General features: G+C 38.5%; 2 protein-coding genes across 5 annotated transcripts; one reads left to right on the top strand and one right to left on the bottom strand.

Annotated features, from left to right (window-relative positions):
• Positions 1–1,084: 1,084 nt before the first annotated feature.
• Positions 1,085–4,271, bottom strand: imp3 (IMP U3 small nucleolar ribonucleoprotein 3). Its single transcript, XM_061840256.1, has 7 exons — positions 4,097–4,271; positions 3,889–3,996; positions 2,910–2,984; positions 2,164–2,243; positions 2,012–2,063; positions 1,850–1,922; positions 1,085–1,765 (listed from the first exon to the last, which is right to left on the bottom strand). The coding sequence occupies exons 1-7, from the start codon at positions 4,231–4,233 to the stop codon at positions 1,739–1,741; spliced, it is 552 nt and encodes a 183-aa protein (XP_061696240.1). The 5' UTR covers positions 4,234–4,271; the 3' UTR covers positions 1,085–1,738.
• LOC133511377 (receptor-interacting serine/threonine-protein kinase 2-like) lies at positions 2,191–16,877 on the top strand. 4 transcript variants are annotated; one of them, XM_061840252.1, is made up of 12 exons: positions 2,191–2,279; positions 5,356–5,480; positions 6,665–6,818; positions 8,243–8,398; positions 8,679–8,836; positions 9,533–9,582; positions 9,696–9,857; positions 10,665–10,750; positions 11,302–11,403; positions 11,510–11,612; positions 12,527–12,718; positions 13,274–16,877. In XM_061840252.1, the coding sequence occupies exons 3-12, from the start codon at positions 6,783–6,785 to the stop codon at positions 13,660–13,662; spliced, it is 1,434 nt and encodes a 477-aa protein (XP_061696236.1). In that variant the 5' UTR covers positions 2,191–2,279; positions 5,356–5,480; positions 6,665–6,782; the 3' UTR covers positions 13,663–16,877. The 4 variants fall into 4 exon arrangements, with proteins under 4 accessions (XP_061696236.1, XP_061696235.1, XP_061696233.1 ...); XM_061840251.1 differs by lacking the exon at positions 2,191–2,279 and adding an exon at positions 4,284–4,388; XM_061840249.1 differs by lacking the exon at positions 2,191–2,279 and having other exon boundaries at positions 4,466–5,480; positions 13,274–16,875.
• The last annotated feature ends 803 nt before the right edge of the window (positions 16,878–17,680 follow it).

Consider the following 17,680-nt stretch of genomic DNA (forward strand, 5'->3'; position numbering starts at 1 on the left):
TGTCTTTATGTAAATTACATTTTTTGTCATGCTATGGACAATGAGTTAGCGCAAGCTAGCAATTGGTTTGGTGAAGTCTTGCGGTGGGTTCAAGAAGTTCAACCGCGGTCATTAGATATGTTTACACGTTTGTTTCTTGATGTCATCTTGTGTTTCACCCTGTGGAACAACAATCTTTAAGTTAAGTCTTAAAATCTGTGATTTAAAAAAAAAAGTTGTTCAATGTTAACAGTTCTAATTAAAAGCTTAAATAATGAGCAAAATGTCAGTTTTATTACAAATGTTTGTCATCAATCAGTAACGTTTATGCATGCCTAGGGTTAGGGTTATGTAATGTAAGCAATCTTAAAACAAAAACAAAGTCATTAAGCATTTTTATGCTGCCTTGATTTGAATAGGTCAATGTCATCCATGCAGAAACAACCAACCTGAAACACCCATTTTCCAAAAGTTGATTTCAAATTTGAGGTAATCATAGTAAAGGCCGTCTTACTCCTCTCACTTGGAATACACTTTGCATATTGATAAGGAAACAGCTTGGTAAAAATAAAGTTGCACAATTCAGTTCAATAAAAAAAAACTAAAATCCTTTATTTAGACCTTGAAAATACACCGAACTACTTAATATACTTATTACACGACCCCACATTATAACAAATTGAAAGAATACTATTTTTCCACCAGATGGCATCCAAGAAGCATGAGACAAATTGTAACCTCATAGGTCACTTCATTCCTTCACCTAAATGCATCAAGTGTTGCCATGAATGTGGTCCATTTCTTTTTTGTCTTTATATAATCATAATGGTAAAGCCATGCTGTAGTTCTGACACTCAAAAATTCGTACATATTCATAGCAGGAATAAGACTGTTGTCGGCTATTTGTGTGAATGCAAAATGGCTGCCTAATCCTGGCACGTTAACTCACAGATCCCTCTGGTGTATTGCAACGAGATAAGGATTCCTCCATTGACATCAAGTGTAAAGAAAAAGGAACTGTTAAGACACTATGTTTGTGTTAGTTTTAATGGAAAATGAATATTAAGCAATAAGGAGAACATCTTCAAAAAATAATCAATCAATGAAAACCATGAAACTTCATTCAGGACCCACAGCGATACACATTTTGGCATTCATAGTGTGAAATTTAGTACATTACAATATATACTTTTTCTTGGAAACATTTATTACCATTTGAACAATCACTGCCAACAATTCAAATAATCAGTAAATTGTATTTTCAAAAGGATATTCATAGTGGCAAGTCTTTACCATTAGTGATAAATTATATGAAAGTGACCCACATATATTTGATAGAAAACATTCTGACACTTTGCATACCTGCAACAATCTAATGACATTCAATAGCCCCAAATCCTACATTTACAAAGTATTTTTTTAACACATCACTGTACCTCATAATATGGCTAATGAAAGTATACAATATTCCTCAGATATTCTTGGTTCATACAAAACAAGAGCATCTCAGAAACTTTGTCGCTACACACAACCAAATTATAATTTATTACGTCCAAAATAACTACATGACATACCAGATGTGCAATTTTTGACTATGTAAGGAACCACATAGCAATTATGAAATGAGGGATGGAGACTAAAGATGTTTTTGAGAGTGGTGAGACTTTTCTTTCTAATTTGCACTGTGGGGTCACTTTCAGATTTTTTTTTTTACCCTCGCTTGGTGCAGAGTGAACATGGCAAAAAAATAAAATAAAATTCACGCCAACATGTCGAAGTCATCTCTCTGCAAGAGATTCCACAAAAAGACTGTCAACTTCAAATATTAAATAGTGATATGCAATAAAGAAAATCTTTCAACAATGCTCACCTCCTCATTATAATTCATGACATGCTGTTTGATCTTTGAAGAATCCACCCAAGTAATAAAATCTTCCATATTTCTGAAATTATAAAAAAAATGTATATATATTTTCCTATATTCTCAAGTCTGCTTGTTTCAAAGTATTTCAGTGAAGATGACTTTACATACCTTGTGACAAGAAATGCTGGATCTGTGATAACCTCAGGGCCCACACGCACATCTGAGAGCAAGTCAAGGACCACTCAAACATGTTTTTACTTGAGACACAATCAATTGAAAATGCGCAGACAAAAGTTAAGTAGATCACTAGCGAAGGATACGTCCTTGCTCAATGAAGGTGATTGCCGTTTTCAGGTTCTCGGCCATTCGAAGCTTCACCATGATCCAAGGAAGTCTCCTTCTGCGGGAGTGACGACAATCATGTGAAGGACAGCCGGTCAGTACGAATGAAGAGTGGTCAAGGGCACAAAGGGTAGAAAAATAATGGCTAATGTCAAAGAATTACTGAATTCAAATGTACATGTCAAACATGCAATACAATCAGTGTTAGGATGGAGAAAAAGAATGCCAAGATAATAAAGGGACATTCAGATTAAAGTACATTTGGAGTTAAGTTGTATTTAACTTAAGTTACAGAACTATTTGTTTTCCAACATTTTAGTACACTTTTTAATGCAACTACCAACAGTTGAAACATTCGTGGACATTTTTTTTTTTTTAGGGATTCCAACTAATGACCAATTTTAATCAATCATCACTTAATGATTCTACTCCCCTTGCGATTGATCAAATGAAAACTTTTCTAAGTGCACCCATTTATTCAAAAGGGCATTATTTCAAATTGACAGTGCAGAAAATACAAACAAATGGATGACAATGCAGTTATTGGTTTAGTCTCAAATAGGCGAAAATGTTGATCATTGTTTTCCAAAGTAAAAAAACATGTCTTTACAAACTAACAAGAAAAATAATTCTTCTTGGCTTTGGGTGTAATTTGTGCTGTTTTTACTCTACACCAGATAATTTGAATGGATCCATAAACATACACGTGCACTAAGTGTTTTACCTGCAGAATGACGAAGCTGTGACTTTCTCCGTGAGGGACAAATCCTGTTTGGTGGGGATGAGTCCGGTGCTGTATCTACAAAGAAGAATCAATACATGAGGTTCACACAGTCTACTGACCAATCAAATGTTTTTTTTTTTTTTTGTGGACAAACCATTAATTTGTGACTACAAAGAATTGTGCCCAGATTGCCAATCTCCTTTTTAAAGCAATTTATGATGGTGAAAAACTGTTACTAAAATTTCCACAAGATGTGTTCGTTATCTACGTCACAACAAACTATGCAGTATCTGTATGTGCTTTCATTTTCATGTTTCACTTCAACAGTGTATATGTTAAATGGGAAAAACCCCAGTTGGGAAATTACAACTGTCATCTCAATTACACATGAAAATTAACTAATCTTCTCCAAAGTTGCTTGGACATTCCAAATGCAAATTTAATTGCATCAGTTCGAGGGCGAGAATCGACATGAATTCGTGATCAGTTATCGTTTTTTTTTTTAAACTCACTTCTCCCATGTGCACTAGTGCAGGCGAGGGAATTTGGGGTCCCCTGAGTCGGTACAACGCATCACTACCCACAGACACTTTTTTACGATATCATTGCTTTTTTTATGTGTTGTATTTATATTGCAGTTAAAAAAAAAATGAACAGTGCTTTTCTGGTTTCTTGGGTCATTTACCACACTGTGCAACCACACTAAAAATCATGCCAATTTATTAGTCTTTAAGGGTCAAAAATATATAACATTCAGAAATTGCAATTCCTTCTCGCCACTGCAGCACCATTTCATTTGTGTGTCACTGTGTTTGTGTGTTATTTTGAAGTGTAGTAGGGTAAGCAAACCAAATGTACCTTCTGGAGGAACGACAATATTCTAGCAAAGGTCGCCTCCCTATTTTGAGGTCATAACGTAATAATGTTTTCCTTCCCCAGGTCAACTTCGAGACTCCGTAGGTTTTAAATGGCCACTCACAGTTTTTCAAGTAGATGATGCGTGCTCTGAGCTCTGAATCCATCTTTCTCGTCCAAGTCTCGAATTTTCTGGGCCAGGTCCCTGATGTTACGACTCAATTTGTTATACCTAAGAAGACAACGTCAATTTGACACCCCACTTCAACAAGTTCGGCTCCTTCGTTATTTCAGAATGAAACCTAAACCTGTTTTGCAACGCGGATGCTTACTTAGTGTAATCTTCCCTCTTCTCGATGCGATATTTCCTCAAAACTTTGACCTCGTGAATATTGTTGTCAACCTCCCAGTTAATAAAGTCCACTTTCTTCAGCAACTTCTGTTCATGGTACTTCAATTTACGGACCATTTTAAAAAGATTTTTACAAAGACGTTCTTGTGCCTACTGTAAATATATTTCCACGTTGTTGTAATTGGGTTGGGAACACAGGAAGTTTGTTTTCTTCTTCGTTGGTGGAAACCGGAACTTGGACGGTGAACAGCGCTACCTCTTGACAAATTAGGGTGAGTGAGTATTATTTATTACGCACCTTTCGTGTTTCACAGTTATAAAATGTGGAGGGAAAATGCTTTTTTTGTGGCTAACTAATTTACAATTCTGAGTTAACATTTAAAAAAAAAAGCTGCCAAAACGTTTCTCTATCGTATCCGGTGACTTTTTTAGTAAAGGGATTTAATCAGTACTTTTAGTTTAAGTACAGTGTGTGAGAACTTTGGTCACCTCTTTTTTAAAACGTGACCCAATAAGTCATTGAAAACATCCTAATTATTTGAAAGTGAGAATTTAATTGGTGCTCTGAAAAACAGCGACAAAATTATGTTAATATCTGCAATGAAATGAGTGAAATAATATGACACAGGTATCTTTAAATGTGTAAAGTCATTGATTTTTTTTAGCGATATCATTTTTTTTTCAATTTCTCTTCAGAAGGTTAAAGATAAGGAACCGCTGATCGACCCTAAATGGCCGTCCGTTCGCTTTTTATCGATTCCGACGACAGTAAAGGCAACTTCAACCAACCCGGAAGCGTGACGTCATATACAATAACAAACCCGACTGTCCGCGTCTCCTCGTGACCGCGCTGGCTTGTTTGTAAGCAGACAAAACACGCAAAGTGAAACCTACCGGCCCGAATTCCGTTCACTGAGTGGACGGCGTTGTCTCCCAGAAAACAGTCCGAAGTTCACCATTCATTCATTCCTGCCCACCCTTCTCCGTTAGCTTAGCAGCTTGCTAACGCACTTGAACATAATGAGATGCGTGTGAACCAAGCTCCGCTGCTCCTCCTCCTTGCGTATTTCGAAAAGGCCACTTCTGCTTTTATTTATATTTGGGTTGGAGGCAGACAAGTCGCTCTGCCGGCTTTGGAAACGGCGAGGCTCACCAACGGCGATGGAGCCACACGCGCCTGCGACGGGCTGTGTGAACGTTGGTTGCCTGACCAGCACCTTGCCTGTGATTCCCTACCAGAAGCTGACCGACTTGTACTACCTGAGCAGAGGGGGCTTCGGTACCGTGTTCAAGGCTCAGCACTCCGACTGGAGGACCACCGTGGCCATCAAGTGCCTCAAGTTGGACTCCCCGTTCGGCGAAAGGTACCATAAAATGAAGATGTAGCCGCAGGGATGTCGAAATTGTGTGTGTGTGTGTGTGTGGGGGGGGGGGGGGGGTCTCCGTTGTTTAATAGGAAAGTACAGTAATTGATGCAAGTATTCCGAGCCTGTTGATTGGCGGTTCTGACCGCACCAACGAGGGTGGACAAAAGTGATATTAACATTAAAGTAAAAAACTACATGTAAGCCATTAATGTTGGGATGTATGTATGGTGAGCTTGGAATGAAATATTTTATAATTATATATATATATGGGGTGTTCAACTCCACCCAATTGAGCTTTCCCTGAGAGCAGGGGTGTCAAACTCAAATTCACAGTGGGCCAAAATTTTAAATTGAACAAAGCTGCGGGGCAATTTTCAACAAATGAACCTTTTAATATAGAACCAAACAAGTGTGTAATACTTGTAATACCGGCGGTCCAGCTCTAATATTAATTTGAAATTGCCTCGCGGGCCAAATATTGCATTTGGTTCTGAATGGTAAAGCATATACATCGCCCCCTCATATTATTACATATACACAACCAATTTGTAGATAGGTACTTTTTGAAATCAGAAGTCAACGAAAATGTTTTTTTTTTTCACCTCTTATTTTCATTAAAAAAAAAATGGGGGGGGGGTAACAAAAGATGCTTCCAGTATCTCAAGTGAGCAAGGAGCAGTTTGGTACAGATGGAGCTGATCTGGTTCCTATGCATTGAGTTTGACACCTGTGGTTTAATTGATCAATATTGTACTCTCAAAACCCTTGTGAGGATAAGCGGCTCAGATAATGGATGGATGAATGTTTGTCACACTTAAATGTTCCCCTAAACCCCTGTACTCACATTTTTTTCCACTATTCACTTCAGGACTCACGAGGGCAGGGGATTTACTATACAGTATACTAAAATAATGATGGTCTCAGATATGTTGAAATATCATGGAAGAGCATTTCATTGTCTGTTGGCATCGATAGATAAACAAATCTACATGATTTGTAGTAAACATAATTTTCATGAAAATGGTATGGGGGGGAAAAAAAGATTTTCTATCTATCACAGAGCAGTGATTGGGAATCAGTAGTATAATTTATTTGTGATCATGCCATACCTGACAACAACAACACCCAAAAAAAATCATGCAACTGATGGTGAAGACTGTGTGCATCTGCCCGTGTTCCAGAGAGCGGAAGTGTCTGCTGAAGGAGGCAGAGGTCCTCCACAAAGCCCGCTTCAACTACATCCTCCAGATTTTTGGGATCTGCAACGAGCCGGAGTTCTTCTGCATTGTGACCGAGTTTATGAGCAATGGCTCCCTTGACCAACTGCTGCACGAGGTAGACATTTTGTACATGTATCATGTCTGTGTCGTTCTGTACACGTAGCATTCATGTGACGCTTTAGTATAACCCTTGCCGTGTTGAAGTTTGAATAGAATGTACATTATTTTACGGTGTAGAACTTCGCTACATTCAAACTGTTGAGAATTTATCATAATTTACCCAGGCACCCATTTTATCCCCTGCACTAGTATCCTTTGGGGCTCAAGCGATTAATCGGCTGGCTCATTTTAGCAACCTATATAATACCTTTTCAAATTCTCCAAAATCAGCCATTAAAAAAAAGAAAGAAATATTTATACAATCAAACAAACAATACAGGAAATAACTCTGAAAGATGTCACTTTTGACACGTGAAAAAGCCAACTGTTTTTTATTTTGAGATCTCCTGATAGCAAAGAAATGAATGGAGTAGACGAAATGTGATTTAATGTTAAAGGTCCCATATTTTGCCCATTTAGACCTCTTTATTGTGTCTCTCTCACATGGACTTCGTATAAAAGTGTCAATTTCATCGAAAAAGAACACCTTAGTTTTGTCAAACGAGTGTCCGGTAAAAGGAGAGCCCCTTCTGTTTGACCCAATTTTGTACCTGCCTTATCTATATTTGGCTAAGACCGACCTCTTTCCTGTGATTGGTTGCCCCTGTATCAAAGACCCAGTTATGAGAGCACGAGTGTGTGTTCTCTTTACAGCGCGGGCTCAGAAGTAGAAGGAGAATGCAGAGGTTTTTTTAGAAGTGTTAGATTAGCAAAATATACTGTCCATCCATTTTCCGAGCCACTTAGCCTCACAAGTGTCGCGGGACTGCTGGAGCCTATCCCAGCTTCATTATATATTTCTTAGATTAATGTGTCTTGTGATTAATTTTTTTTTATGTGAAATTTCAGAATTGGTAACAGCCTAAACAAAATCCACATCGGTCGCGCCCCACTGTGCTTGCTAAGTAAGCTACAAACTGGTGTATCGAGCAGGAAGTGACTTCAAAATTACAAATGGCTGAGTGTAGCCACCAGATCACTTGATGATGAGTCACTCACAACCGCAATACCCATATTGTATTTTCATCCAGTGACTTTACCGTAACAGAACAGCAATAAAAACATGCTTATCTGTCTAACCTCCCTACATTTCCAGAAAAGCAGCAATTACAGGTTGACAAAGTCTTTCTTTTCAGGGTGCTCCATCTCTAATTTTGCTCAGCTCATTGTTTCATCATATTATTATTATAGCAATATTTCATGGAAACAAAAGTGAAACATCGATGTGTTTTTCAGTCTATAAACTAGAAGGGGAAGTCAGATATTATCTATTTGTTCGTCAATCTGTTATCCAGCAAGGATTTGTAGCATCAAAGCTCTCAGGTAACTCACTTGCTTAAACTTATATTTGTATTTATTTGATATTTCGTGTGTATGTAGAAGGACATGTACCCTGTGCTTGCCTGGCCTCTGAGACTGAGGGTCCTGTATGAGATCGCCTTGGGAGTCAACTTCCTTCACAACATGTCCCCCCCCCTCCTACACCACGACCTGAAGACACAGAATATTCTGTTGGACAGCGAATTCCACGTCAAGGTGTGTTCAGTGGAGTTTAATTTTTGTGTCAGGAGGGCAACATACCTTTAATGATGAATATACAACTAAACGATTATCAAATTAATCTACAACTAATTTGATCATCAATTATTGCCAGAATAATTTTTGTAGTGCTCCATAAAAGCAAAGTGATTCTTTGTGATTGATCAAAATAAGACATTTGCTTTCACTGACACGATTGAACCCTTACTTAATAATTAATAGGACATTAATGATTTGATAACATATTTTTTTTAAACCCTGATGATCTTCTGTTTAGATTGCAGATTTCGGTCTTTCTAAATGGCGGCAACTCTCTGTCAGTCAAGGCTCAGGGTCCAGACCGTCTGAAATTGGTGGCACGGTGATCTACATGCCCCCAGAAGAGTACGAACCCTCCAGGAGCCGCCGCGCTGACGTCAAACACGATATGTACAGGTGAGACATTGAAACTTAATACCGTAATTTCCGGCCTACAAGCCGCGAGTTTTTTCACACGTTTTCAACCCTGTGGTCTATACGGTGATGCGGCTAATTTGTGCATTTTTTTCTAACGGTCGCAAGGGGGCACTCGAGTGGAAAAGGTAAGAAGGAGACCAGTGGAATACATGTGCCGAGGAAGTGAATTTTACCGGCCCTTTTAGTGCCGCACAGGCGTTAGCGCTGTGCTAGCGTGTTGCTGCTGTGTTACTGGCGTGTCTCAGTGATATTTACTGGTAAGTTTTATTTTCACTGGCCCTGTTAGCATTAGCGTTAGGATTAACGTTAGTGCTAGCTTTAGCATTAGCGCAGTGTTAGCACTAGCGTTAGCGTTAAACTCTTTCAGTGTACCGTCTTTTTTTGTAAATATCTCGTGTTTGAATGGGGGTTTCAATGTGGCACTTGCGGCTTTTACACAGCTGCGGCGTATGTATGTACCAAATGGTATTTCCTTTACAAATGTACTCGGTGAGGCTTCTAACCGGGTGGGCTCTGTAGGCCAGGAATTACGGTAATCAGTAATGTGGTACGATTTGAGGTGAACGCTAAACAAACCAGTACAGATACATATCATGCTGACTAGTTCATTTGAAAGAGAATTTAAATTTAAATCATTTGTTTTTAATGTGTTTGCCTTTTCCCTTTCTCATAAAGTTATGCGATCATCATGTGGGAAGTGCTTTCCAGGCAAATTCCTTATGATGGTAACTTGTTTTTTTTTCCCTTCCTTTCTGCACTTATTCAATTTCGATTAAGTTGCCTAGCTGTAGATGTGTATGAAACGTGTGTGTGTGTGTATACATATATTGTGTGTCAGAAGTGACCAACCCCATGAAGATCATGTTTAATGTGCTTCGCGGGATGCGTCCTGACACAAGCCAAGCCAGTCTGTCGGATCAGATCCCTAGCAGAGACACGCTTGTTTGCTTGATGACCTGCGGCTGGACCGCAAACCCTGATGAAAGACCTTCCTTCCTCAGTAAGCATGCACGCACGCACACGCGTACATTACAGAAGTGTCTCCAACTTCTTTGTAATTGACTTTTGAATAATTTCATTGAGGCAAATTAGAGCGTACTGCGGAAGAGGTGCTTGTCTTTTAGTCACGACTAGTTTGTGGCCTGGACAGGGATGAGAATTTTCTGCGGATTCGCGGAATTCAGAGTTTTTTCAGATGAAATTGTCATTTTTGTGAAACGTGTAAATCCGTTGAGGAAATTTGGGGAGGGTGGGGGGTACGGCTTGACACGGGGCGAGGCTGTGATCACGACCGCCCGCCAGCATCTATCTGCAACGCTCGTCGTGAAATTAGTCACAGCTGTGTTAGCGTAAAACGGCATTGCCATCTGTTTACGGCATTGCGATCTATCTGTTTGCATTAAAATTGGTGTTTATAATAAAAACAACATTCCGATTCCCGGCAGCATATCGAGCGGTCTGCACATTTGCCAGTATGGCGAAAGTCTTGTCCAAAGGCAGACATTTTCAGTGTTTTTCCAAATTGGTCATTCTCATCCCTGCCTGAAGAAATGTTGAAATGTAGAAAGTGAGACGAGATGGTTGGTCAAGAAATGTGGCAGGAGGAAGTAGATTTAAAATACTGTAATTATTGATGAAGGAACTTTATTGTAACCAAGTGGACGTTTTGGGGATGTGGTAGATAGTTCTGTATATGCCCCGAACGAGTGGATCAGTTTAGAGGTGAGATTATGTTGAAACCGAAAATGATACTTTTCCTTTCCATGTAATGTCTCGTCAGCGTGTGACTTCCTCGCTGCCATTTCAGAGTGCCTCATTGAGCTGGAGCCCATGGTGAGGAAGTTCAACGAAATCGACTTCCTGGTGGCTGTTTTAGAGATCAAGAAGTCAAGGGTAAATACAGATTATTAGTTTACTCAACTTGAAACTTTAATTCACAGCCTGTTATTTTAGTTAACTTGAAACTTACATTTAGCTGTTACAGCATTTTTATTTTTTTATTATTAATTACAGATGAACTGTTTCCTGGCTCTGAGATTTGAGTATTGGTTACATGATTGTTGCAATACAACATTGATATATATTCCCCTTTTTTATCTTTGTGACGTAAACCCGTGACGTGTGGTTGTTTCACAAAGTTCATCATTCAGAAAGTCCCCCGGAAAGTGAAACACAGAAAATCGGGAATGATAATGAATGACGGGTCATTACTTCACACAATTTCCCCTTCAGGTGACCTTCTTCTTTTTGTGCGCGCATGAGTGTGCACATAACAATTGATCGCTTACAAAGGAGGAAGGGGGTTTTCCTGCTCTGCATCAGAAATAAATGCAAACAAAGTGGTTCCCTTGCTATAGTTTATCCTGAATGCTGATAACCATTCCTTTTGATGTAGTTTGTTGCTAGTCAGTGTGACTAATTCGCATCCTCCTTGCCATCCACAGGTGAAGCATAGATCCAGCTGCTGCTCAGCACAGCCCGAGAGCGAGAAGACGGCCGAGGACGAGACTCTGACGAAGCTGAAGAACACATCCCGCATTTGGCCGGTCAGTCGGGAGCCGCTCGCATAAGGATTCAATGTCAAGAAAATACAAGTAGTTCTATCACTGCATGCGTTGTAAACGTAACCCATCTACCACTCCTGTGTGACAGGAGAACATCATCTCAGGCTCAGGCTCTGGCTCTTGTTCCTCCCAGGAAACGGACATATCACTACCAGGCGCCCTCACCAGCAGCAACGTGGCGCCTTCCAAAGGTGACGCTCAGTCATCAGTCGACATCTTCTTACACTCTTGTCGGAAAATAAAATGTTAATAACATTAAGACAATGACAGTGTGACTAAAATTGTTTTACTGAATTTTGCTATTTTGTTTCTGTTGGAGCAAATTTATAGTTTCTTAAAATGTACAAATGGTGATCTGTAGATTAGATAAAGCTAAAATAAAATATAACGTTCAAATGTACATATTGAAAGTGTACAATGTATAATTATTTTGTAATACATTCTCATTTTTAACTTTTCTTGTTCATTTTTTATGTAACTAGTTAACTGTCTAACAATTTAAAATAAAGACATAAAATGTGCAAATACATCAGTTTTATTTTAATTTTGCTCATATCATTGTTGTCATTTAAAATATATTTAAAATATAAAAATAATACAAATCTAAAAATGAATATCAATTTTTTTATTTAGTAATACGTTAATGACATTATGAACATTAAATAAGTGAATCAGTTATTTAATAAAATGTATTGAAAAAATTACAAATTAAAAACTATCTTTTTAACTCTGCTCAAGTTTTGTTTTATTTAAATTAGTCAGCAAACCATTTGTTTTTCCAAAATAAATAAAGAATAATAATAATGCATGCTAAATATCCTACTAATACTCAATTTAACATCAATAAATTGACTAATTTGTTATGAAGTCGTGATGTTTTTCAAGTAAATGAAAAACAATGCAAATAAAAATGAATGTGTGTTTTTTTTTTACTTTAAATGGGATTATTTACAATAAATCATTACATAAAACAAAAGAGAAGTATAAAAGGAATCTATGTGTGATTTGTTGTAGTTTACGCATTTATTTACTGTAAGTAATAGAGTACCTATCAGCTGTATAGGCTTGCGTCCACGTCTGATGTCTTCTTCCTGTCTCACTCCAGAGCGACCGCCATCATCAGTCTCAGTTCATACTCTGGACCCCCCCGAGTCTCTGAAGGACAATCTAAACGGCTTCCAGAGTGCCCGGCCAATGAACGACATGAGCAAATTTCTAAGACCTGCTCCGCCTTTATGGGAGAGCGACACGCAGCTGGAGGCCCTCACACTCAGTGTAAATTGTACAAAGCCACAAGGTGCGTGTGCATTTGAGCGTGAGAAACGAGGGGTTGGCTGTGTTCATAATCACTTTGCGATCCACTTACAAAGTGGCTATAAAAAGGATGAAAACTTCTTTTCCTTTGCCAAAGTAAATAAGATCAAGATGAATCCTTTTTTGCCTTTAATGTGACCTGTAACCTATGCAACTCAATGTATTTTTTTTTAAATGTATATTTTCAATGGGGGTAAAGTAAACAACTGTAATCATAAATGTGTACACCCTCGTCAAACTGGGGATGTAACTGTGTTCAGAATTAACTAATCTGACTCAATTAGCAATTAATGTATTTATTGACAACTAATGATCTTCAAATGAACAGGCAACTTTTTCACCAAAAGAATACCATACCTACAGTGAAGCATTTTACTTCAACTGGAACTGGGAGCCTTAAAGAATTATGATCAGTTCAAAACCGCCTCCATATATAGTGTAGTGATTAGGGAGTAGGGAATTATTGAATAATTCCAAACAACTTTTGTTATTTTTCGCATTTTCCAATCAACCATATCATCCCTCTCTTTCCTCCCAGCAGATAATTCGCCTCCCTTGCGCTGCTCATCACCTTCGCAGGGTCCCATCGGTCAATGGATGTCGACGCGACGCGAGGAGATCGTGGCCCAAATGACGGAAGCCTGCCTCAACCAGAGCCTGGACGCCCTGCTCGCGCGCGCCATGCTGATGCGCGAGGATTACGAACTGGTGGTGAACCAGGGCACACGCGCCGCCAAGGTCCGCCAGCTCCTGGACGACTGTCACAGACACGGCGAAGACTTCTGCCGCGTCGTCGTCCACAAACTACACCTCAACAAGCAGATGGGCCTCCAGCCGTACCCAAATGAAATCCTCTCGGCTGCCACAGTGTTGGGGCCCAGCGCGCCGCCGTCTTCGGTATCCTACAATATCCCCAGAAACTTGTAGGCCCGCAATGGAAACTGTCCAGATTGTAGACTGTGCCAAATATTTGTTCCATCGACCTTTAATTCAGGAGGTCGTGTGTACAGTACTTCCAGGTGGCATAAACTCAAACATCACAACAAGATGGTAAATGCCTGAAGTTATGATTTTCGATGTGATGTGTTGTGATTTTCACCCACAGACGCCAACGTCCTTGGCCCCACATGTCCCACATGCCGTGAACCACCGCAGGTCGCAGTCAAAAACAAGATGTTGGGGGTAGGCGTAGTTCTTCCAAGACAGTGAACACTGAGGGACTGGCTCATTGATTGACAATTCTGTTGTTATTGATGTTTATTTTCCATGCAAACTATTTCAAACTTTAGTTCATCATTCCCACTATTCCATTCGTAGTCCATAATTCAAAATTTTGAACGAAGTTCACCGTTTCAAAAATGAACGACTACTAGTTTATTTACTTGCCCCCCCCCTCCCTCTGAATATATTGTGACAGGCAATTACCCTAAAAATACTGGCATTTTATTTTTCCCATGTTGTCACCCCTTGAGTCCATATTAGTCGCCAGCTGCAGCTTTCGCTCTACTATCTCAAAAGCTTGAGTAAAAATGTATATTTTTTTAAATGCATAATTAAAAGAAAACAAAACTTTTGTCTTTAACGTGCACACAAAAAAACACACAAAACAATATAATAGGAACAGTGGTGAAAGGACAATGACGACTTTGGATTCCTAACAGCTCTATATTATCTTCATTGAACTATTTTCATTTTTCTTAGATTACCAAAAGGGTTAATCCTAAATTCATTTTTATCAAGGTGTGATCCTACATGTTTTAACTGAACTGGCACTGCACTAAATCGGTTGTCAAATAATGTCCTGATTATCCCCGAAACACAAAGCCTCGTTGAAAGTGTGTTCAGCCGGGTTTTGTCCTGGAAGTACCTAACACACCCGGACGCTCTTGAATGAAAATGAATTGCAGTTCAAGAACTGTTCCCAGACGCCATAATGAGCCCATTCTCAATAGCGTTCACATGGCAGAAATTAGTTCACGTTATGTTTTCCCATAATATCAACAAATTCATGAACTTATTTTTATCGAACTCATTCAGATACAACACTGAGCACAGACTTGGTGTTTTGTAGTCTACTAGTAGACTAGATTTTGTTTTGCTAAATGACTTGAAAACGGCACACCCAGAAATTTTATACAGATCTGTGAGAAAATGCTTTCCACAACCCTAATTATGAAGGTTCGGTTTCCATTCTGTCCATTTGGACTTGACTACTCGGGCATAAAGCTGTACAGTATTGTGATCTCTTCACAGCCACTTGATTTATACTCCTCACTTGTAGGTTCCACCAAATTGTGACATACTTTTAAAAGAATAAACAAAATGGTTTGTCATATACTGTATCTGCCGGCGCAACCCAAAACACGTGTTTTTCAGTTCATGTTAGTAGTAGTTTCCGCCCCCTTGGAAGTACTTTGGTGCCAATTTTTTAACAAACATCGTGAAAAGGTCCATTTGCTAAATCTATTTTTTATTGAAACTGTCGTCATAGCTGGAGTTAGTGTTAAATGCTTAAGTCAGTGGTTCCCAAAGTTTCGTTTATCGAGATGAAATTTTCAGTGACCAAAACTTGCACATTTGCAATGCTGCCCCCCACCCACCCAATGGCTTGCAAACATTATTCCTTGTAAATCAAAAACATGAACAACAGCTGGGAGTAACTTGGTAATGAAAAGTCTTCACAGTAGCCCCCCGCTCCATCATAGAATTGGACAGTCCTCCCAGGGGACACGCCCCCCAGTTTGAAAACCACTGTCTCAAGTCAAAAATAGTTGGGCTTCTCTTCTGTATTATCTAAAGCAAGAGTCCTCAAACCATTTGGTTCCGGTGGTTCCCTCTAATTTTTGCACCAGATGAACATAACTACAGTGGATATAAAAAGTTGACAAACCCCTGTTCCATTTTGTGTTTTTACACAAATGTGCACATGCTCTTCTATCTTGGAAATGTTCAGGAAATTATCATTAGAATTATTTGGTTTTGTCTCATAACACAAAGCTAGCATTAAAACAGGGGTGTGTAGACATATTGACCTGTTTAATAGAAAGGAACTCAAACAAGTCAACTCTAATTATTGTAGCATTGTAGTTTTAGTGACTTTTCTGACGGCATTAGGTAACAAAACAGACATGACTGCACAAATTAATTTTAATTTGTATTTCTTGTCTTGAAGGTCAGTGGTTCTCAAACTTTTAGATTCAAGGGATCTCTTACAGAGGAGAGACCCACCCCCACACGCCCCAAAAAATTCCTAAAACCAATTAAATCTAAGCAGCATGTGTCGCATAAAATGCCATAGGAATTTAAAAAATGTCTATTTTTTTAGTTTGTTTCAATTAGTTAATATTTTTAGCTGAAAAAAAGATGTTTTGAAAATAAAGTCGTATTTTTTCAAGAAAAACAGTCATCTTTAAGAAAAAAAAAGATGCATTTTGTCAGGGTGAAAAAAAGTAATAATCTTACAAGGTGTATTTTTACCCAAAAATGTCATCACAATTAGAAATAAAAGAGAGAAGTGATTCATATTTTATAAAGAGAATGTCAAAAATATAAGTTTATTATCATAATTCACCTTTTATTTTGTAAAATATGCCTTTGCTATTTTTTTAAAGCACTATATTCTTAAAAACATAGGTCTCCTGTATGTAAAAAGAATCTTTTGTTTTTGTGGTAATACCATTTATGTTCTTAAAATAATAATAAGACAGGAGCCTGTTTTTCTTTCAATGGTAGGACTATTGCACATTATTTCATGGCCCGCAGTTTGAGAACCCCTGATCTAAAGAACTTCATTTTATTTTCAAACATTTTAGTGATTTACTCTATGTATAGTTTCTTTATTCTGAGGTTGTACTTTACAGTCTTACTTTGGTATATTTTATAGTATATTTTTATTTTATTTTGATTTATTATTTTTTTTATTTTTGCTCGGCTCCACGGATTTGATATTTGGAGCCTCATTTGTGGAATGTAAACATGCTCAACCCTCCCGTAATTATGATTGCGTTATCGATGTCAAGTCGCTTTTAAGGTGCAGGGAACACACTGCGAAGGTGAGGTTGAAATCCAATTAAAATCTCCTTTGAAATGTTCAGGTAATTATTTTATTGATCAATCATGTCGAGAATATTAGTTATCCATCAATCTATTTTTTAAAACTGTTCTTTATGCTCATTAGGGTAGTGGGTGAGTTTACTCATTTATTAAGGAGATGTTATGTTTTCTATTTGTTGTAATATATATATTTAGTCAGCATGTGTCACATACTAGTAGCCTCTAGGAGCACACTAGTAGTACTGAAATGCCCAGTTGTAGTTTTGCACGACTTCTAATGTGGTTGTCGAATTGAATGTAGAAATGTTGTAGCATTTCGGAACTAATTTGGTCAACATTTCATTGGTGTCGTGAATTGACTTACTATTGGTTGTATGGCTCGCAGAGCCCTCATAACGACATACTGTATACAGCAGGGGTGCTCAATGTGTCCATCGTGATCGACTCGAGGAAGAAAAAAAAGGAGAAAAAAAAAGAGGTCAGCTTGACACCAGAAATGTTGTATTGTAGTGGGGGACAAAAACATTGTAGTAAGAAAATAAGTATACTACTACTAGCGTGCCATAGTCATTCTGTTTTGCTTCGAGTTGCCTTACCATTGAGGCCAAAGAGCATATGCTTGTACAAAGTCCTTGAAGAAGACACCAAGGATATCAAATGAATCCTCCAATGACTTCCCATATGTGCTGTTAGTTCTCAGGAAAGCCTACAGTTTTTTCATTAATGGTGCATCATAGTGTGGCATGGTAAGTTTGTGTGGGGTGGGTTGTGTTGGTTCCTCATCATTGGCTTCACTTCCTCAAAGTGAGTCTTCGGTGAGTGTACTGGCATTGGGAATGTGAACTCACATCATAAATCAAAGCCACAATGGTTATTTCTCCTTTTTCTCTGC

Source organism: Syngnathoides biaculeatus, chromosome 13 (genome assembly GCF_019802595.1).
Source record: "Syngnathoides biaculeatus isolate LvHL_M chromosome 13, ASM1980259v1, whole genome shotgun sequence".
NCBI classification, from domain to species: domain Eukaryota; kingdom Metazoa; phylum Chordata; class Actinopteri; order Syngnathiformes; family Syngnathidae; genus Syngnathoides; species Syngnathoides biaculeatus.